The 24,207-nt window shown below is 37.3% G+C and overlaps 1 protein-coding gene across 1 annotated transcript in view; it reads right to left on the bottom strand.

Annotated features, from left to right (window-relative positions):
• The window catches only part of LOC115217117 (nose resistant to fluoxetine protein 6-like), a 48,879-nt gene that overhangs the window by 16,468 nt on the left and 8,204 nt on the right, over positions 1–24,207 (bottom strand). Inside the window, exons 2-10 of the mRNA XM_029786721.2 lie at positions 19,967–20,145; positions 17,950–18,043; positions 16,377–16,473; positions 14,041–14,189; positions 10,646–10,813; positions 10,424–10,517; positions 7,999–8,091; positions 6,059–6,227; positions 2,844–2,923 (exon numbers count right to left, since the gene is read on the bottom strand). Of these exons, the coding sequence (XP_029642581.1) occupies positions 2,844–2,923; positions 6,059–6,227; positions 7,999–8,091; positions 10,424–10,517; positions 10,646–10,813; positions 14,041–14,189; positions 16,377–16,473; positions 17,950–18,043; positions 19,967–20,145 (1,123 nt within the window). The remainder of the gene's footprint in view (positions 1–2,843; positions 2,924–6,058; positions 6,228–7,998; positions 8,092–10,423; positions 10,518–10,645; positions 10,814–14,040; positions 14,190–16,376; positions 16,474–17,949; positions 18,044–19,966; positions 20,146–24,207) is intronic.

Here is a 24,207-nt window from a genome sequence, read left to right as displayed (position 1 = left end):
TATGTATGTAAATATGTAAAATCACATGGCTAAGTGGTTAGGGGTGATCGGCTCACAATCGTAAAATCATGAGTTTGATTCTTCACCATTCATTGTGTCCTTGAGCAAGACACCTTATTTGATATTGCCCCAATATCAATATTGGGGCAATATCAATATTGCCCCAGTATTGATATGGCAAATATCAATATTGGCAATATATCAATATACTGTCAATATATATCGATATATATATAATAGTCACATAGCAAAAATGAGTTGTATCTGTTTTACACATTCTTTTATTTGTTTATTTGTTTCAGTCATTTAACTGCAGCCATGCTGGAGCACCACCTTTAGTCAAGCAAATCAACCCCAGGACATATTCTTTGTAAGCCTAGTACTTATTCTATTGGTCTCTTTTGCTGAACTGGTAAGTTATGAGGATGTAAACATACCAGCATGGGTTGTCAAGCAATGGCGGGGGGACAGACACACAGACACACACACACAACAGGCTTCTTTCAGTTTCCATTTACCAAATCCACTTACAAGGCTTTGGTCGGCCTGAGGCAATCATAGAAGACACTTGCCCAAGGTGCCATGCTGTGGGACTGAACCCAGAACCGTGTGGTTGCTAAGCAAGCTTCTTACCACACAGCCACTCCTGCACCTATGTGATTTAAATAGATTGACACAACCAGTTGATGCACATTGTAAATAACTATATTCTTATTTAATCAATCCCTCATTTGATCAACTAAAATGCTATTGACTGAGAAGTGTTAAATGCCATTCTATTCTTACCAAATCCAGAATACCTCAGCAAAAATTAGCATACATTGTAACAGAGTGGGATATGTTTTCTAGCAATAAATTCAAGCAGACAAACTACTACTTTATTGATCAGTGCCTCTGTGGTGGAGGCACATGGCCTAGTGGTTAGAGCAGCGAACTTGTGGTCGAGGGATCGCAGGTTCGAATCCCAGACCGGGCAATGTGTGTGTTTATGAGCGAAACGCCTAAGCTCCATGCAGCTCCGGCAGAAGGTAATGGCGAACTTCTGCTGACTCTTTCGCCACAACTTTCTGTCACTCTTTCCTCCTGCATCTAGACCAGCGTCCCGTCCAGGTGGGGAACCTATATGCCAAGGAAACCAGGAAACTGGCCCTTATGAGCCAGGCATGGCTCAAGAAGGAACAAGTGCCTCTATGAAAGAGAGAGGGGTTGTGTGATATTATCAGGTCATAGTGTAAGGACATTTAACTGTTGTATGTTTCATGTCAAGATAGAATTGTGATTTAATCTATGATGTTGCTGAGTACACCCACTAAAGTGATTCAGACAGACTGAAGGAAGATCAGAAAGAAAAGTTATTATCTATTAAGATAGATAATGTCCATTGAGGAAATTATTCTATTGACCATACATTCCATAAAATAAATAAAACAAAATAAAAAATAAAATAGATTAAACAGTGGCTGTGTGGTAAGTAGCTTGCTTATCAACCACATGGTTCCGGGTTCACTCCCACTGCATGCACCTTGGACAAGTGTCTTCTACTATAGTCTTGGGTTGACCACAGCCATGTGAGTAGATTTGGTAGATAGAAAATGAAAGTAGCTCATCATATGTGTGTATGTGTATGTTTGTGTGTCTGTGTTTGTCCTCCCACCATCGCCTGACAACCGATGTTGGTGTGTTTACGTCCCCATAACTTAGCAGTTTTTCAAAAGACACTGATAGAATAAGTACTAGGCTTGTTTGACTAAAGGTGGTGCTCTGCAGTCAAATGACTGAAACGAATGAAAGAGTAAAAGAATAATTAAAGAACTGACTCATACTTATCAGTTTGTAGACTATCAAGTGTATTACATATATATGTTAATCCCACCAACTATTTGTTATAAAAGGGCAACTAAAAATTAGAATCAAAATTAATATAACTTTATATATTATGTATACTGGACCCAAAAGGGCAGACCAAGCCTGATATTTTATTTGGATACTGTAACCAGTAGTATATTTATTTGAGAAAACTCTGGAAGTTCTAAATAAATGTGAACAACATGCCATTAATTTTTCCTTTATTTATTAGGTTAGATTTGCATTTAAAGATTTACAGTGTCTTTTTGAGGCATGTGTTAGACTCATTACCAGTCTTTCAAGAAAATATGTCCAGTGTTGGGGGAAAATATTACCTTGCTCGGAAACAAGTGATGGTTGGTGAATGGAAAGGCATCTGGTCATAGGAAATCTGCTTCGACAAATTTCATGCAAGCATGGAAAAGCGGACATTGTAACCGTGATATGTGTGTGTGTGTGTGTGTGTGTGTATGTGGTATGTATGTATACATGTATGCATGTATACATCTTTTGTCTATACATATAACAAAAAACAGGAACATTGTGAAGCAAAATGAAAAATCTGGTGCTCCTTGAATAAAGTTCTTTGTGATATTTGTTCAGCACCCTGTTACAGATACTTCCTTGTCAATCTCACCTTAGAAATGCAGTGAACAAGTTAGTGGCTCATTAGAAACCAGTAACTAACAAGTAAAGTCACTTACCCAATATATCATGTAATGGGATTTGAACCCAAGCCTTCATAACTTAATCACCTAGCCATGCCTACAGTCCCAGCAGCATAATAAACAAATTAACAAGAGACTATCCATGTGGTTAGTCAATTTTCTAGAAGTAACAACCCCTCTCCTTCATATTATACTCTAGCATTCTTTAAAAAACAGGAAAGGCAATGTATTACGTATATTAGATAATGTTTGAGGGCTAATGTCTGGGATGTCACGTTTGGAAGGCTTTCAATAACAACAACATGATCATAATATATTTGCTTTACTTACATAGAAAGTGGTATTAAAAGGAGAGGACTGATCACATAAAACTGCATGTCATTAGCTAAGTACCATGACCATCCTACGCACTGAAAAATATAAAAGAAATGCATATCAATTTTAACCTGTAACTTCAGAAACAGCAAGGGAGCATCAACCTGCTCAGTTTATCTGTTAGAAATAGCAGCCAAATTGCTATCAAATTACACACACCCATCATGGGAAAGGACACATTGGATATTGCAGACTTAATATACCTTTGAAAAGGGGAGAATGCTTACAATCCTAGGTTTATTAAATCAGGGTCAATCTAGGGGTTAAACAACAATTGAATAATATTCTTGTAACATGTTACATCACATCTTACTTTGGCTGCCATCAAATCTCTCTTTGTGAGACTAAGTATGTATATCTTAAGCACTTGACTAAGCTTGAATATCTTTCTTTAATGATCACTTAATGATATTGAATATAAACATTGCCAAATCATCAGAAGAGAACTGTAATTCTCTCCATTGTTTGTTACCAATGTTAGTTGATAGGCTGTGAACAAGTATAACAAGCTGAGAACTCTCAGTATATTCATTAGAATCTTTTGTGTGTGTGTGTGTATATATATATATATATATATATATATATATATATATATCATCATCGTCATTTAACGTCCGCTTTCCATGCTAGCATGGGTTGGACGGTTCAACTGGGGTCTGGGGAGCCCGAAGGCTGCACCAGGCCAGTCAGATCTGGCAGTGTTTCTACAGCTGGATGCCCTTCCTAACGCCAACCACTCCGAGAGTGTAGTGGGTGATTTTATGTGCCACCGACACAGGTGCCAGACGAGGCTGGCGAACGGCCACGCTCGGATGGTGTTTTTTTTTTGTGCCACCGACACAGGTGCCAGACGAGGCTGGCAGACGGCCACGCTCGGATGGTGTTTTTATGTGCCACCGACACAGGTGCCAGATGAGGCTGGCGAATGGCCACGATCGGATGGTGTTTGTTACGTGCCCACAGCACGGAGGCCAGTCGATGCGGTACTGGCTACGGCCACGTTCGGATGGTTTTCTTATGTGCCACCGGCACTGGTACCACAAAGATACAAATTCCATTGATGTTCATCTATTTTGATTTGATTTGATTTAAGTTTGATTTGATTTGATATAAGTTCAGTAAAATATAGATTCAGTTGAATATGGTACTTAAGTTAAAGGTACCAGAATTTAGTATGGTATTATCCATATAATTCAAAATGGGGTGATTATAATCAAAATAAGCAACAAGGATATCCAGAGGTAATGCAGTACAATCGTTTCATGCGACTCCATTTAATTGAATATTATAATGCAGAACAATCTTCAGCTGCATAAAAATATAGAATTTAGTTAAATTCGAAGGATTCATTTGTAAAGTTCTCTTATTATCCAAAATCTTTGTCTATCTACTTATCCTCTTTGTGATTTTGGATAAAAGGAAAACTTTACAAATGAATCCTTCAAATTTAACTAAATTCTATATTTTTATGCAGCTGAAGATTGCTCTGCATTTTAAAATTGATGTAATATTTGCATTGTTCAATTAAATGGAGTCGCATGAAACGATTGTACTGCATTACCTCTGGATATCCTTGTTGCTTATTTTGATTATCATATATATATATATACTAGCAATATGACCCAGCAACGCTGGGTCATAGTGCTAGTGCATGCATATGCAGCTGCGTGTGTGTGCACATACACGCGAGTACTGTCCAAATCTCCGACCAATCACATACAGCTAGCTGGCATTCAATTGGCGTATCAACTTTTGGACATTTTGATGGGTTTTGGATAGAAAATTCACAAAAATGTCACTTGGCTTTGCAGGGTGACTGGGGAAATGTAAAGATGTGCACGGCCACCCTTGGACGATTTTGAATGACCATAGAAAGTGTGAGCTCTCTAACTGAAAAATTGTGGATTTGTATAAAGGATACACACACACACACACACAGACATTTTGCCGTTTATATATATATATATATATATATATAAAAGAAAATAATTTATGAAATTCTCTGGCATACTAGTGAAATTTTTCAGACCAAAATTTCCAACCAATAAGGTAGGTCGAATTATACAGCAAGATGACTGGAAAATAAAATATTCCATGCAAAATGCAGCAGGATTTGGAAAGATAGTGACAATATTTGAATGTTTACACTTCATGTTTACACTATATGATTATGTTGACTTGTATATCTGAAAATATGGTAACATTTTTAGTTTATAAGTGAGATAAAGAGGAAGGAGAAAGAGAAGCTAGAGTGTCTGCTGAAATAGAAAAGATTTGGCTCATAAACTTACCGTTTCACATTTATCAACTTTGAAAGCCATGTTCTCTCTAATTATTTTTGCTGTGGGAGTGTGCAGAAATTTGCTAATGTGTAAATTTTGTCTTTCTTTGCAAAGTATACTTACATCCATGCAAATAACCATTACTCAAATGCTTAGCGCGCCGGACGAAATGCTTAGCGGTATTTCGTCTGTCGTTACATTCTGAGTTCAAATTCCGCCAGGGTCGACTTTGCCTTTCATCCTCTCAGGGTCGATAAATAAAGTACCAGTTTCGCACTGGGTCGATATAATCGACTTAATCCCTTTGTCTGTCCTTGTTTGTCCCCTCTATGTTTAGCCCCTTGTGGGCAATAAAGAAATATATATTGATCACCTAAGTGAATGCACACCATTTTTAAGTGTTATTTTTTAAAGGTTTTGTTATGAAATTATACAGCTCATTACTTTGGTTAAAAATATTCAATTTCATCTTGAAAATCTTGTGTGCATACATCTTTTTGCATTTGCATACTATTTGCAAAATGTGTGTGCATACACCAGCTCACAGCTTAAATGGAACATTAGTTGAAAGGATGGAAGATATATTGACCTCTCTGGGATTTGAACTCAAAGCACAGATAGCCAGACTAAATACTGCCAAGTATTCTCTACACCAGCGCAATGCCAAAAAAAAAAAAAAAACACTAGTCAATGCGTCAACAATTGAGTGAGAGTATTACTTCATGGATACTTGATGTGCTAGAAACAACAGTGAATTTCCATTAAATCACAACCCTTAGAAAATTAAAGGACACCTTAGATAATGCAATCATAGAAACTCTGAAAATGATAGAATTGTAAATGCTAGAATACTTTTACTATTGTAATTTGCTTGTCAAGAGAACTTACTGTTGGTTTAGTATCTGCCAATAAGTTGTTTATATATAGTAAATTATAATACCACGAATCCTTACAGTAGTTAAACTCAAAGCCATTAGGTGGCCAGTAAGGTCCACTACCCCAGTATGGGAACAAGGGTATGTATACCATCATGACAAGCATATAGGGAGGAGTCAAACTGAAAAGAAAAAATAAAACAAAAAACAAGATTTTTTTTTCCAGTCATAATGTTTTTTCAAAGTATTGAAAGAAAAAAAAACCCAAAATGTACCCCAACATATGCTAGATATTGCCTAAATATAACCCTAAAGACTTGACTGATGAATCTTGCTCATTAAAATTTTATTGTTGGGGGAGGCTTCACCTAAAAATTTTGATTCTGAAGTGTTGCGTTCAATACCCTAATATTCTGGGGCGATGAAATTTATTTATTTTTTTTTTTTTTTTTTTTTCACTACCCACAAGGGGCTAAACATAGAGGGGACAAACAAGGACAGACAAACGGATTAAGTCGATTACATCGACCCCAGTGCGAAACTGGTACTTTATTTATCGACCCCGAAAGGATGAAAGGTAAAGTCGACCTCGGCGGAATTTGAACTCACAACGTAACGACAGACGAAATACCGCTAAGCATTTCGCCTGGCGCGCTAACGTTTCTGCCAGCTCGCTGCCTTATGGGGCGATGAAACTTATTTGTCCGTCTATCAGTGTCAACAATGACCAAGGACATCATATTGGAGAAGATAGGTCACAGTGTGACTGGCTGTGGCCAATCAGTTTGACACATGCATGGAAGGCTCTTCCACAGGTCAAGCCCTGGTGATCTACTGGGACTGAAAACAAACAGTAGGCTCTGGACTTGCACAGTTTGCTTGTTCTTTGTACCCCTGTAATCTTGATCTGTTTGAAGGAAGTGGCACCACTGTTGGTGCAGCTTTGTCAGGCAGAGCAGTTTTATGCTTGCATTTCTCAGGTATTGGGGTTGATCTCAAAGCTCTTCAGAGGCACTTTGAGTGTATCCTTAAAGTGCTTTTTCTGTCCAACTTGCATGTGCTTGTCTTCTGCCAGTTTGTTGTAAAATGACATTTTAGATTGTATCCACAAGAAGGGCATCTGATTGATTGGCAACAATTCACTCACAGCACACTACAAGCAATAGCTCACAGATATGATGTTTCTTAGAACTTACCACTTTTATTAGAAGGTTCCCCTCACGCATACACATACACACGTATGGCCATCTTAGATTACATGTTTTAAAAAGCTCTCTGATTGACTGATCAAGATTTGCTCACCAACATACCTCAATAGCTAGTTTAGAGGTATATTGTTTCTTAACTTTATCTCTTCTATCACAGCTGCAATGATCTAATCTCTTCTCTTCTAATATAGCTAGTCACACACACTTTTTACTTAAGTCCACATGGCACATCCATTTCCTAATCCTCTCATCAACTTTTCTGTGTCTCACATCCCAGATCCTGCAGTCCTTTCCAAGACTGAAATCCCCTGGAATCTCCTCTCAAACTGTTCAGGCTGAATGTCTTCAAGCTGAGATCTTCAAGCTGAAGAATCAACTACATCTATATCACCTGCCTGGGAACTCAAGATGAAGTAGTGGAGCATTACCTCCCTTGGTTAACTTATCAATCTGCCAGAAGTAGTTATTCAATCTGTTTCAAATCATATTTTTCACTTTGATGTTTAACCCTTTAGTATTTAAACCGGCCCTATCCGGCCAAAATATTCTACCTGTTTTATGTTCAAACTAGTCAGGTATGGTCATTCATAGCTATCTTATTGTGTCTTTTTAAAAATAAACAGTCACATCATTGAAATCTCAAAGCCATGAAATGATGCAAGATTAATTTTACATGGTGTGAATACATAAGCTTTACATTTTACAGAATAATCTGAATGCTAAAGGGTTAAGTAAAATTACTTACCGCCAAAATCGATGACAATAGAAATACAACCAGTTCATTTTACCATTTGTAGTTTCTATAGCCTTGAAAAAGCTATAAGCTACCAAAAGACCACTAAAAAAGAAAATAGTAAAAATAATATGTATTTATTTCATTCTACTAAATTCACTCTACTTCATTCATATAACATTTTATTAAATAACTTCAGTTGAACAGAACAGGTTATCCATCCACTCTTTATACTTGTGAGTTACTAGTGTCATTGCCATGAAAAATGTATTCAGCACAATCTGTAAAGTGGTTGGTGCTAGGAAGTGTATTCATGGCCAGCAGACACCTGTTGTTATGTTTTGTTATTTGAATTTGTATTTGTGTAACATTTCCCCATTTTATTTTCTGTCCTTGTTTTCAAAGATGTTCGCTGCTTTCTTCCAAGGAATCTAATGCTCTTAGCTTAGTTTTTCCTTGGGGCTAGTCAGATTGGAGCAATCTCGAGTATAACCAGCTGAAATTGCAAAGATAATCTGGAACTCGACTGAGGACAGAAAACTCCAAATGACCTGTCCTTGTTTTCTTTGTATCATCTGTCTGGATGTTTTGTTGTCATGACACAATATAGGTAAAGAAATTTGAGAAATTTGAAATGTAAAAAACCAAACCGGTTATTTCTCCAAAAACAATGTTACTATAGGCAAAATTTTCTAACATTTTTCTAACATGACAATTTAAATATATTCTGTAACCACATCTCACCTATATATATATATGTGTGTGATATACACACACACACACACACACACACATCTTTGCATATATGTATGTGTGTGTGTATGTTTCTTCATGTCTGTGTTTGACACCCCCATCACATGACAGCTGGTGTTGGTTTCTTTATAGTCCTATAACTTAGCAGTTCAGCAGAAACATCTGATAGAATAAGTACCAGTCTTAAAATAGCCATTGTAGGATCTATTTGTTCACTTAACTCTACAGGATAGTGCTCCAGCATGGTTGCAGTCCAATGACTAAAATAAGTAAAACAGTAAAATTCTAAAATAGTTTCAGGCTGAGTAGAAAGTAAGCAACGTTTTGAAACATGAAATTCATCACAATATATTTCAACAATGTGGGAATTTTAGTCATCAAAGTAAGTGCCATTACAATCAACATATTTTTGCCAATGAGTTACAAGTTTGTTTATTTCAGTAGCATAAAAATGTGGAGTTCTGGAGCTGATGGACTCTCTGAGCAAACTTTCAGCATTGGCTTGATTTTTGAACATCTTCTCTTGCTAGAAACCATCAAGGTCCTTGAAAAAGTGGTAGTCTGAGGAAGAAGCTGGGTGAGGAAGAACTTCGTAGCCAAGTTCTCTCAACTTCTGGAGCGTCATTATTGAAATGTGTGATCATGCATTGTCCTGAAGAATGATTTGCCATCTTCAGTTGACCAGTCTGGGATGGAAGAGTAGCAGCTTTTCGTTCATTTTGGCAATTTCAAGACAATATGTTTCTGCAGTAATGGTTCTTCCGGGTTTTAAGAAGTTATAGTGGATGAGTCCAGCAGTTCACTACCAAACAGTCACCAGAATCTTCTTTTTGAAGAGCTTCGGTTTAGGGAAGGTTTTCGGTGCTTCATTTAGGTTCAACCACTGCAAAGAATGTTTTTCATTATTGTACAGAATCCACTTATCATCACAAGTTACAATACGGTCAAGAAATTGATCAGTCTCGTGGCAGAGAAGAAGCAATGAGCAAATTTCATATCTGCGCATTTTCTGATTTTCATTCAAATCATGTGGTACACATTTGTTGAGCTTTTTTGATTTTCTGATTGCATGCAAATGGTTGCAAGCAGTTTTCTGGCTAACTTGAAGTTCTTTTCCCAGTTCTCAAGTGATTTTATGTGGTTCTTTCTCAATGGTGGTCTTTAATTGACCGTCATAGATGACAGATGGGAGTTCACTACACTACACACTCTTCAAGGCTCAGGTCTCCACTGCAAAATTGCTTAAACCATTTTCAAGCTAACCACTCCCACTCACTGATCATTTCCTTACCTAACATTTTGTTGATATCACAAGCAGTTTCAGTTACTTTACATCCTTTTTTGAAGTTGAATATCAAAATTGCTTGAATATTGCACTGACAGTTCCATTTCAGATGATTGTAACAATAATGAAAAAATATCGATGTCGATTTATTGATGCATTTCAGCAAGTCTATGTCTGTATTATCAGACAATAGCAAAAAAAAAAAAAAAAAAGAAAATATCAAACTGCAAAAATCCAATACAAATTCTTTATGGTTCAAAAGTTGCTTACTTTTTACTCAACCTGATATATAGTAAACCTTTATCAACTTCTAATAAAACATTGATATTACATCTGGTCAAAAGGAATTAGTATAGAATGATTGACTAATGAGTAATAAATCATTGATTATTAACTTACCTTAATAAGAAGAATGTGTCTACTGAAACAAAAGCATTTCCAATTGCTTGGAATGCAAAAGTTTTCAAGATATCAGGAAGTGAAAATAGGTTCCCTGAAGAATAAAAACAAAAACTAAATCAGTTAAATTTGTTATAGGTTAAGTTTATTGGCAAGACTTCAGAACAAATTGTTATATTAATACCATTAATGAAATACTTGTTAAATACTGGGATTACTTACGAAAAACTTGTATTCCAAAAACATAGGTGTGACCAAGAATGACCCAGGTCAAACTGAGAAACCTTATGCCATGGACACAACTAAGAGTCCCTTCCGCTTGTTCAGTTTTCAGCAATTTTTTCCCGTTTGTGTAAATGGAAAAACATAGAAGGGCTTTTCCCAAAGCACCTTTAAAAGACAATAAAACAAAAGCTTTATAAATTTCTTGAAAAAGAAAGATATTTTATGGAATTATAATTTTCTTGAAATAACCATGTATATGAAACTGACTTGTTAGATGAATATAGTGTCACTGAATAATTAACAACAGATTTATAATTTTAAATATGCTCTGTCTATCTGCCTGCCTGCCTGTCTGTCTGTCCGTCTCTCTCTTTCTCCATAGAGGAGCTCAAGACCACCTGATTTTGGGAACTCCTATATATGCTGAAGGAATGAGCTCTTATAACGGAATCTATTGTAGAAATAGAGAAAAGATTTCAAACATGGAATCAAAATCTAGAATCAAGAGGCCTCAAAATCACCCTAGCTAACTCTAAGATATTGTTCAGCAGAAAAGGTAATAGTACCCAGGTATCTTCAGAAGAATAACCTTCTTTGATATAACAAACAGGAATAGGAAGGAACTTCATATACTGTACTCAGTATGAGCTATGGAGTCTCAAGAGATGTAATGGAGTTACATGCAAGCTAAATAAGAAAGGACTTTGTATGTAGCAGGTACACTGAGAAATAAGCGTTAAAAACATGCCAAAAATAGATCCTTTTAGATACCCAAATGATCCTTTTAAATACCCAAATACTACAGATAGCTGATAGTTTCTTGTACTTAGGTGACAAAATCAGCAGTGAAAGCTGCTGTTCTTAAAGCATAGAAACCAGGGTGAAAACTGGTTTGGAAAAGGTCAGGGAGCTTTTACCTCTGCTGGCAACAAAAGTTCTCCCTTTAGAAAGAAGGGCTGCAGATTGTATGATTCTTGTGTTTGAATTGCAATACTGAATGGTAGTGAGATGTGGAGGGCTTTGAATGCTGAAAACTTGTAAAAGCTAGAAAGAAATGAATCAAATATGCTCCAATGAATATGTAATAATAGTATGTGGAGGCGCAATGGCCCAGTGGTTAGGGCAGCGGACTCACGGTCATAGGATCGCGGTTTCGATTCCCAGACCGGGCGTTGTGAGTGTTTATTGAGTGAAAACACCTAAAGCTCCACGAGGCTCCGGCAGGTGATGGTGGTGATCCCTGCTGTACTCTTTCACCACAACTTTCTCTCACTCTTTCGTCCTGTTTCTGTTGTGCCTGTATTTCAAAGGGCCAGCCTTGTCACTCTCTGTGTCACGCTGAATATCCCCGAGAACTACGTTAAGAGTACACGTGTCTGTGGAGTGCTCAGCCACTTACATGTTAATTTCACGAGCAGGCTGTTCCGTTGATTCGGATCAACCGGAACCCTCGTCGTCGTAATCGACAGAGTGCTTCCATCCAATAATAGTATGCATGAATGTCAGAGTGTAAATAAACAAAGAGAAAATTTGGATAACAGAGAAACTAGATGTAGTGTACGAGAGAGAGGGCCGCATTGTTATGAGCATGAGATGCATATAAAAAATGACTGCTATAACAAAGAGTCCAGGTTAGTGGAATCCATTAAAGAAGGAGACTGAGGAAGACGTAGGATGATGTGGTAAAGTCTGACCTGAAGATGCAGCATCCCATAAGGAGATGATAAAGGACCATCCTGATTCATGTGACATGATGTGGCAGAATACCATTAACAATAATAGTAATAATGGTTTCAAATTTAGGCACAAGACCAGCAATTTCCAGGGGGAAGTCAATTACAGCGATACCAATGGTCAACTGGCACTTATTTCATTGACCCCCAAAAGGAGAAAAGGCAAAGTTGACTCCATCAGAATTTGAACTCAGAATGTAAGGTCTAACAAAATGTTGCTGAGCATTTTGCCTGGTGTGCTGACAATTCTGCCAACCCACCACCTTAATAATAATAATAATAATAATAATGGGCCGGACGTTGTTCCTCATGTCCCGCAAATAAAACCCAAAAGACATAAATGGACACGTAAGGAATACATTTCTATCTTACACGCATACTTCACAGCAGTGCTCTACCCAAAAAATGAAAACACAACAACACATACATATAAAATATGGAAGGAAAATACATAACAAAAACACCAGGACTTACAAACACATATAACATACAGAAAATTGCACTACTAGGCACTGCACACATCCTACGCAGAACACTTTCCATACAATAACCAACAGAGCATCACAACAAATCACAGCACATACCCAAGGCACACAGAGCTGCGCTTGGTAGTGAAGTGTAAGCACGCTATAAAAATAAAACTACTGAATAATAATAATAATAATAATAATAATAATAATAATAATCCTTTCTACTACAGGCACAAGGTCTGGAATTTGTGGGGAGGGGGATAGTCGATTACATTGACCCCAATACTTGACTGGTACTTAATTTATTGACCCTGAAAGGATGAAAGGCAAAGTTAACCTCAGCGGATTTTGAACTGAGAAGGTAGTGGCTGACGAAATACCACTTGCATTTGTGAGTGGGGAAGGCAAAAATCCTCTGGGACTTTGACTTCCAGACAGACAAGACATTAGAGCACCGAAGGCCAGATATAGTAATCTTTAGAAAGGACAAACAAGAGTGCCTAATAACTGATGTGGCAGTGCCAGGAGATCAACATATCGTCATGAAAGAAAGGAAAAAGCTGATAAATATGAAGACCTGAGAATTGAGATCGCTAAGATGTGGCAGCTACGAGAGTTGAACATAAAGGTTATCCCTATTGTCATCGGGGCATTGGGTTCAATACCACCCAATCTGAAAACCTTAGAAATAGCCTACAATCTAGGTGTATTGCAAAAGTCGGCATTACTTGGAACTGCACGCATATTGTGTAAAGTACTGTCTGTGGTCCTTGATTTTATTTGACAAACAGTACAAACCCCTGGTATACGATATTGCATACTGTGTGACATTTATAATAATAATGATAATGGTAATAATCCTTTCTTTTGTGGGCACAAGGCCTGAAATTTTGGTGGAGGGAGCTACTAAATTACATTGATTCCATTACTCAACTGGTACTTATTCATCAACCATGAAAATATGAAAGGCAAAGATGACCAAGAAGGAATTTGAACCCAGAAAGTAAAGACAGATGAAATGTTGCTAAGTATTTTGTCTGGCATGTTAACAATTCTGCCAACTTGCAACCTTCAATAATAATAATAATAATAATAATAATAATAATAATAATAATAATAAAAATAAAATAATAATAAAAAATAAATAAATAAATAAATAAATAAATAAACAAATAACAAGAATATTGACCTGGGCTCTGCACATTTCCTTTATTGTTGTCATCTTTATTTTCTGAAGCTTTTGAAGGGAGAGTGTTTCGCTGAGAAATAGCATCTTGTATATAAAGGTCATATAAGGTTCCAGCAGCAATAGCAAACAGAAATAATGAAATACAAACTCTGCAATGATAAGCAAATACTTATATTGTTAAATCATAAAAATAACAAGTAGCTTGATGATGGTTTGAGTGTTGGAGACACTGTGAACCATATGGGATCATTATGTTATTTTATAGAGCATGATAGGTAGGACCTAGAATTCTATCACTCTGAAGCAAGAAATATTTCATTAAAAGACCAGAAAATTTCTAAGATAGTTAAAGTATGTCTATATCTTTTCTTTTTTCTTTATTGCCCACAAGGGGCTAAACATAGAGGGGACAAACAAAGGGATTAAGTCGATTACATCGACCCCAGTGTGTAACTAGTACTTAATTTATCAACCCTGAATGGATGAAAAGCAAAGTCGACCTTGGCGGAATTTGAACTCAGAATGTAACTGTTAAGCATTTCGCCCAGCATGCTAACATTTCTGCCAGCTCACTGCCTTTGTCTATATCTATCTTTTCTTTGGTGTTTAATAGTTGCATCTGATGAGTGGACGGAATGGTGACATTCCAATAAAATGTAGAACTGATCACATGTATTACACAGTATCCATGACAAAGAATGTTATTCTTGCTTGCCCATTAACCGATATATATTGGGTCTATAGTTTAGTATCATTAAAAGAGAATTAGATTATCAAGTTGTGATAACAAGATACATTTAAAGTTCCTGTTCATTGAACTAAAGTAGCTTCTGTGCAAAGTATCAAAGTATCTAGATTATGTCTAGCTGATAGCAATGTGTATAAAAGTTATTGAAGGAAGAGTAACGCAGGCATAGTTGTGTGTGTGTGTGTACATGGTCAAAAGCAATAGTGGTTTAGTCTGAGGTCAATTCTGAACAAGCTTACTTATTATCAAAGATTTTCCAGCCATGATTATCGTGTCATGTTTTTTTTTTTGTAAACATAGTGTTTATAGGACCATATTATCCAACATGGCGCAATGGCCTAGTGGTTAGGGCAGCGGACTCGCGGTCGTAGGATCGTGGTTTCGATTCCCAGACCAGGCGTTGTGAGTGTTTATTGAGCGAAAACACCAAAAGCTCCACGAGGCTCCGGCAGGGTGTGGGGGTGGCGATCCCTGCTGTACTCTTTCGCCACAACTTTCTCTCACTCTTTCTTCTGTTGGCCTGCTCGCCTAGCCAGCGGGGTGGCGTCATTTGAAGGCTAAAACAATGTGAAGCGCATTGTGACCAGCGATATGTAACAACATCTGATAGCCTGGTCGGTCATGGTGATCACGGTGATTAACCAACATATTCCTTTGTAAGGCAGTAGAATATGATTTTGGCTGCTGTTGCTTGCAAAATAAGCAACTGCATAAAGACTTGCAGCGTTAATAGCTATCTTTTACCTCTTACTTGTTTCAAAGAAGCCAACACTGGTTGTCAAGTAGTGTTGGAGGACAAACACAGATATGGAAACACACATACGCACACATGTTCACATGTGCGCATGCACACACACATGCACATGCTCACATGCGTGCATGCACACACACACACACACACACACACATACATTCACATATGTCTCTGAGTGTGTGTGTGTGTGTGTGTGTTTGTATTTGTCTTGACCCACCACTTGAATACCGGTACTGGTCTGTCCTTGTCCCTATATCTTAGCAGTTTTGAAAAAAAAAAAAATAACAGAATAAGTATAACTTAGATAACTTAGATATGTTTCGACCAAAGATTGGTCCAGGTCATGTCTAACTTAATAGCACCACCTGATAGGATTATTCGAATCCCGTTTAAGTCAAGTTTTGTTTAAGTCAAGTTTTGTTTAAGTCAAGTTTTGTTCACGTAGTGAGTTCTTGTTGGGTGAGTTGTATCCAATTATGGGTGGCTTATCTGGTTTTTCTTTGAAGGAATCTATCCAGACTCCGTTTAAAGTTGATGGGACCCTTTTCCTCTTTGATCTCCCTCGGGACAATGTTAAATAGGGCAGGGCCTGTTGAGGAAAAGAAATTATGTTGCAGTGTACATTATAAGATTTATAAAGCCATAAATGCTGGGGGTGATTTGTTTGACTAAAAAAATTTAAGGTAGTGCTTCAGCATGGCCACAGTCCAAGGACTGAACCAAGTAAAATAGGGAAGATAAAATATAAAACCACTTCTCGATATTAAGTACTAGTCTAGTTTCATACTCAACTTTTATCCCTCTACAGTTCTAGTAACTAAAACTTATACTTACATTGAGAAAATGGCTTTCCCATCATATTGTTTATCCTTTTCACAACTTGCTACAGCAGTCATATTATCTCCAACATGATATGGTAAAAGATGGATACCTGAAATTTCAAAAGGGTTCACTTGTTCAGATTAAGTACACCGTTTCTCGTGAGAAATAACATAACATATAAATGTCCAAGGTAGACGATCAAGTTTTAACAAAATGTGAAAATTTAGAGTTATTTCCCTTCATGTGCTTAACCCTTATACTTAATGGCGCTTATTCTCTCTCTCCCTCTCTCTATAATAATGAAATTATCGTATACAGTGCTCAGGTGCACCACAACTTGTCAAAAGTGCATATAAAGCATATGCAGTAATGTACAAATGCCTGGAAAGTGAACAGTGTATGAGTCAGATACATGCTTGCGTGTGTGTGGAGGGGAGAAAATCAGGTGTAGTGTTGGCGAATCTCAGGAAGCGTGGAAGTTTTTAGGATGCAGTGCTCCAATTTGTAAAAAAATTCAACTTATACTCTTTACTCTTTTACTCTTTTACTTGTTTCATTCATTTGACTGTGGCCATGCTTGTGCACCACCTTTAGTCGAGCAAATAGACCCCAGGACTTATTCTTTGTAAGCCTAGTACTTATTCTATTGGTCTCTTTTGCCGAACTGCTAAGTTACGGGAGCGTAAACACACCAGCATCAGTGGTCAAGTGATGTTGGGGGACAAACACAGACACACAAACATACACACACATACATATATATATACATATATATAATGGGCTTCTTTCAGTTTCTGTCAACCAAATCCACTCACAAGACTTTGGTCAGCCCGAGGCTATAGTAGAAGACACTTGCCCAAGGTGCCACGCAGTGGGACTGAACCCAGAACCATGTGGCTGGTAAGCAAGCTACTTACCACACAGCCAGACATTTCCTCTAACCATTTTGTTTTAGTTGATTTGGGTCATTTTTCATGATTCTTATACTTGTACCAAAGAACCATATGTCATAAACTGCCTGCGTCAGTTGTTGACTGCCATGACACTGCATCCTTTAAGGCCCTCATGCTTTCTGAAATCCGTCGAAACTACACCTGAGTTGTAGTGCACCTGAGTTGTAGTGCACGATGAGTTGTAGTGCACCTGAGCACTGTACACAATGTTTATTATTATTATTATTATTATATAGCAGTTAAAGGAACATTTGACAAATAAGATAAAATGAACATTGTGGATGCTTTGCTCAATGTAGAAACAGAAGGAACTAATCAAAAGTATTGAAAGCTGTTCTTCTGAATCCATTACACATAGGAAACTCTTTGTATCATCAGCAGGTATCTCAGGGTCACAAGTGTTTTACCCTTTAGCCTGTATGCTTTGCCTGGGTGGGGCAGTGAGGACTGAATTAGTCTCCACTTGTAATCTTCTGTTTTTTCAGTGGGTAAACATCCTTAATATCTTTCAGTTACCCAATTTCTTGATGAACACTTATGAAAATAGGAGGAATTACTTTCTGATATGCAACGAAAATGCATTATTAAAATTGTTGTTCCAAGTAGAATTCTTGCCAACCATTGTTACCTACCCATTTTTGCTAAATTTTGCAGTTCATTTTCTTGACAAGTGTTTGGGACACACAAACCAATTGTCAGTGATGTAGGTTGAATCATTGGACTTGCCTAGAAATAGAAAATAATTATATAAAGCATAAATAGCTTAGATATATTATTTAACACTTGTGTTACCATATTTCTCTTGAAATACACTGAGTTTGTTCTGATTAAATTTGAAAATAATGAATAAATCTAATAAAATAATGTCTTTGTTAAGCTGATGTTTGGAGCTTAAAATAGCATGAAATTTTGGTGAAATATTTTAATGTAGATCTCTTTAAATCAGAAGTTTATATCACAGACCCATGAGAATTCTCATGCAAGCTGGAATCAAAAGTGTTAAAAATTCTTCCTTTTTCCCTCTTAGCAATAACGCAATTTACTTCCCTTTGAAGATTGTGTCAAATTCTTTAACAATGAGAAACTAATAGAAGTTAATGACTAAAACAACCTAAAGAATTAAAAGATTTATCATCATCATTTAACGTCTGCTTTCCATGCTGGTATAGGTTGGATGGTTAGACATGGAACTGGCTAGCAGGGAGCTTACAAGACTCCAACAGTCTGTTATCAATATATTTATAATCAATGCTTTCCAGATTTTTTTTTTTAGTAGCAAAATATAATATCACATTTTTACACATGAAAATTGGTATTATTAATATGACATAAATATCTATTTATTCCATGGAGTTTGCTTGATCTTGTCTGATTAGAAATATCCATTCTCTTGAATTCAATTCGGGATAAATATAAGAGTTGTATATATAAATATAAGCTTTTAAAAGTGAATCAAATAAAACTAAGATTCAAATCAAGTTAACAGACTAAGTTTGTCAATAGTTTACTACTGACACTATAATATTATGTTGTCCGGAAAGTTTGTGCCGATTTTTAAAGGAAAGAAAAAGGTCAATCAATACTTGCCATTACTTTTTTAATTAACCAAATATGAACCATTTTGTTGCACAATGCGTCTCTATCTTTCCTTTAACTTGAAAATATCCCCTTCACAGAAATGAGGTGGTTTCATGGCAAAGAATTCATCAAGGTATCTTTTTACGTCATCTAAGGAATTGAAATTTTTACCATTAAGACTATTTTAAGCCTATTCTGCAGAGACCTGAATAAGTGGAAATCCGAAGGAGCAATATCTGGTGAATATGGAGGGTGGGGTAACACATCCCAGCTGAGCTGCAGCAATTTTTGTCTGGTTCCCAAAGCATCAAGTGCTGGAAATGAACTTTCATCTTCCATTTTAAAGGGTTACAGAATTAACACAGGTTATATGAACATAAACCTTCTTCCACAAAAAGATAGCTTAAACTGTGCTCTAAATGGAGATGTAGTCAAATCCTATTTTATGGACTCAATCATGTTCTAAAATAAGTCAAAAGGTAAGCTACTGTAAATCGGCATGAACTTTCTGGACAACGCAATACAATTAGATATGGTTTCAAATTTTGGCACTAGGCCAGCAAGTTTGAAGGAGGTGGGCAAGTCAATTATATTGACCCAGTATTCAACTGGTACTTTATATTATAGACTCTGAAAGTATGAAAAGTAAAATCGACCTCAGTGGTATTTTTGAACTCAGAATGTAATGAGCTGGAAGAATACTGCTAAGCATTTCTTCCAAAGCTCTAATGACTCTGCAAGCTTGTTGCCTTATAACATAATACTATAACATATGCTATATTATATAATTTGTGAAGGTGGCAGCTGGCAGAATCAATCTCACAATATACAAAGCGCTTAACAGTATTTCTTGTGGCTCTTTATGTTTTGAGTTCAAATCCTTCCAAGGGTGACTTTGCCTTTCATTTTTTAGGGATTGATGAAACAAATACCAGTCAAGTACTAAGGTCTATATAATCAACTATCTCCTCCCAACAAATTTCAGGTTTTGTGCCTTATATAAAGGATTACCGTGAAAGTAAATCAAACTGAAATCATAACAAATATGAATTTAATTTTGTTCTTCCATACCATTGAAGCAGACTTTTGGAGAAAGTTGACTTGGCAGTATTTTGGAGTAAAAGGCCGACTCTGTTGAGTTGGGCTGGTAGATATAATTACATCAGCTTTCTTGCATTCTTCAAAAGATCCTGGGAATTTAAAATCTCCCAAAAGTATTCCACTGGAGATTTTTCCATATGAGTCAATCACTGAATGAAATTAAGAGTAATTAGAAATTATTGTAATACATGAGTAAAATATAACACTCAGTGGTTAACATATGATGTATTAAGATTAAAATACATTTTAATTTATGAATGATGCAATCATAACACTTATATTTCTCCAGAATTGTAACTCAATAATAAACAGTTATAATGGTAATTGTATTGAAGTTGTAGAGTTATATTTGTTTAGCAAGAGATTTTTATCTGAGATCATGTCTTAAGTTGTTGTTCTTGTTTATTCCAGATCACATTTATCAAGCAGACTTATGATCATGCAAACTTATGATCAGAGGCGAGAGTTTGGAGTACCCTTGTTGATTTAGAATGGTGACATGGGATTCGAGGGAGGAGATCTAATTGCAAATTCTAGATGGGTGAGTAGCCATGTAGAGGCTCATCATGTGTTAGATTAATACAGATAGTAATTTTCAAGTTATACAATGGGTGGAGGCTGGAAGAATCCACAGAGGATCTGCAATGGCATTTATGAGGCTCACGGATCTGGAGACCAAGCTTCAAAGAAACAATAATGTGTAGACAATCACCATCAAGCTGAGTACCAGTCGCGAGTGATGGCACTGTGTTGATCCAGGCACTGCTGTGGAGCTGGGAGGCTGAGCAGATGTGGGATGATGTCAGCAGCTGGGGAGCTGACCGGAATAGGAAGGGGCAGGAGTGATGCGTGCACAGGCAGGGGAGCATTGGGCCTTTTCGATCAGCGTAGCCGACAGAGCTGGACATGTGAGCGTTTTGTCAAGGTAGGGGAAAAGCAGCTGCTATTTCTAGCGTTCGGGTCGGGCCATGTGGAAGGGTGCATTACAGCTGGGAAGGTCTGTGTTGACAAAGAGAAGGTAGGTGCCTTATTTCAAATCTCCTGCATACACCACAGCGGAAACATGCTAGATGGTGTTGATCAAATCAGCACACAAGCCCATCCAAGATCATGCAGCACTGGATGGTATCCCATTTGTTTTAGGGGGATCAGACATCCACACAGGGCAGAGGAGGACGGACGTTCACATCGGAGGCCTGGCTGACTCCATGTGTGATCAGGGAGGATGAGGTGGCTTCCTAGTCACAGCAGTTCAATTGTTGAGAAGACATGACAAGAGGTCACCAATGAGAGAAATGCCAGCAGGACCAGTCAGACCAGAGACCAAAGGCTGAGACTGCCGTATTTGACAGGTAAGATACACTTGCTATCCAGTATCATCAAACTAAACATTGCATATCACGTCAGCGAATACAAGTGTCAAGATCTGTGAGGAGAGACGTGTGGCTGTAGCATGGAGCACTGCAGAGGGTATACAATAGCTTCAACATGGTGAAGCATTCCAATTTGTCTGCTAGCACCATGAAACAGACTGACAAGCCTTTTAGACATTACTTGTTGCTTAATATTTTATTCACAAAAACATTTAAAAAACATGCACACACACATTATCTCCCTTTATATATCTGTATGCACACACATTATCTCCCTATTTATATATATATATATATATATATATATATATATATATATATATATATATATATAAATAAATGAAAAGAATGGAGTCGAACGAAGATTTTAACAAAATTTTGTTAAAATCTTCGTTCGACTCCATTCTATTCATTTATTCATATAAAAAAACACACAAATTTTCACACACGAACACGGGGTTCTGCCCTGGTATGTAACTTCAACCATGTTTTACTGACTTGAATTTGCTACCCAGGTATCGATTAACCGAATTATCCATACTAGGATAATTCATTCATCTACTTAAATATATATATATATATATATATATATATGTATATATGTGTGTGTGTGTATATATATATATATATATAAGGTAAGCAGAGTTAGTGGTTGGAAGAACCATCTAAGGGATAGGAATATCCGTTCTTACTACCGGTATTACTTAACTATGCTATCCCAGGGCATGGCTATGCAAGCACACTATGCTCATAGGGTAGAGGTAAAGACTGAATAAACAAAAGTTTATCAGGAATCAAATTTAAATAAGTAGAAAATGGAGAAAACTTTTAATTAACAAACAAATTGACCAACATTGGTCAATTACTATTTAATACAAAACAAAACATAACATTTCTTATGGCCGCTTTGGCTGCAGATGTCAATCAGTGCTTACAAAGAAAATTTCGAAAATAATATTCACCATCTTTATAGCACATTCGATCTAGTACATAGAGCTTCATCATATATATCTGGATATATATGTCTTGGATTGGAAGCACTCTGTCGGTTACGACGATAAGGGTTCCGGTTGATCCGAATCAACGGAACAGCCTGCTCGTGAAATTAAAGTGTAAGTGGCTGAGCACTCCACAGACATGTGTACCCTTAACGCAGTTCTCGGGGATATTCAGCGTGACACAGAGAGTGACAAGGCCGGCCCCTTGAAATACAGGTACAACAGAAACAGGAAGTAAGAGTGAGAGAAAGTTGTGGTGAAAGAGTACAGCAGGGATCACCACCATCCTCTGCCGGAGCCTCGTGGAGCTTTTAGGTGTTTTCGCTCAATAAACACTCACAACGCCCGGTCTGGGAATTGAAACCGCGATCCTATGACCGCGAGTCCGCTGCCCTAACCACTGGGCCATTGCGCCTCCACTCATATATATATGTCTAGGTGGCACATAAATAGGTGACACAAATATATGTCTAGGTGACACAAATATATGTCTAGGTGGCACATAAAAAGCACCATTTGAGCGTGACCGCTGCCAGTACCGCCTGACTGGCTCTTGTGCCAGTGGCACGTAAAAGCACTCACTACACTCTCTGCGTGGTGGCATTAGGAAGGGCATCCAGCTGTAGAAACTCTACCAGATCAGATTGGAGTCTGCTGCAGCCATCTGGTTTGCCAGACCTCAGTCAAACCGTCCAACCCATGCCAGCATGGAAAGCGGACGTTAAACGATGATGATAATGATGATATTGGCATCTCCTATTTTACTTTAGCACTAGTTTTATCCTACTACAATGTATGCACCCTGGCACCCTGGTACCCCTACATAAGGGGATAACCAATAAAAAATTTTCTCTAGCTCATTTGCTAGTTCACTCTTTTGCCTGTTGACTCTAAGCTTCACACTGCAAAATGGTATGATTCTAATATATTAAGCCTTCTGGCCTCATCTCGAGGCCCTGTTCTTCCCTTTATTTCCCTTTATTTATTTTATTTTATACTAGCAGTATCGCCTGGCGTTGCTCGGGTTTGTAAGGGAAATAACTATATAAGCGTTTTTAGAGAGTTACTTCCCTTATAGATGCCAATTCGGGCTTTCTTAGCCATTTCTGTTTTGGTCTCTTCAAGCCATGAAGTCGTTGTTCTAAAAGAACGCTGGTCTCCTTGACAACGCTTTATGACGTTGATTTCCTTACACTCCTTTTCCCACAGCTTCACGAGGGAGGGAAGAAGGGGGAGAAGCAACACAGGTGCAGGTGTGACCATGGATGCCAACTCCGCCGCCATCGACACACGAAAAATTATGCATTAAAATGGAATAAAAAATAATGTTAAATTATTTTTAAAATCGTAGACTCATCGTAGACGCGCGCTAATACCCAGACGGGCTCGATATGAATCACGACTATAAGATACCCGAATTTGGTTAAACTGCACCGCAAAATGTGGGAGTAGTTAGGAATCTAAATCGAAGGGGACAGACACTCACACAACTACAGTTTTATATATATAGATATTTGTATTCACTCTGATGAAGCTCCATGTACTAGACCGAATGTGCTATAAAGATGGCAAATGTTATTTTCAGAATTTTCTTTGTAAGCACCGATTGACATCGGCAGCCGAAATGGCTGTAAGAAATGTTATGCAATTATTATGTTATGTTTTGTAATAAATAATAATTAACCAATGTTGGTCCGTTTGTTTGTTGGTCAAAAGTTTTCTCTATTTTCTGCTTATTTAAACTTATATATATATATATATCATGTGATCACGTGACCGACCAGACCATCAGATGTTGTTACACATCGCTGGTCACAATGCGTTTGCATTGTTTTAGCCT

This window comes from Octopus sinensis, linkage group LG1 (genome assembly GCF_006345805.1).
Source record: "Octopus sinensis linkage group LG1, ASM634580v1, whole genome shotgun sequence".
In the NCBI taxonomy this organism is placed as follows: Eukaryota; Metazoa; Mollusca; class Cephalopoda; order Octopoda; family Octopodidae; genus Octopus; species Octopus sinensis.
Note: the sequence above shows the minus strand (reverse complement) of the source record. Positions and strands in the feature narration are given on the sequence as shown.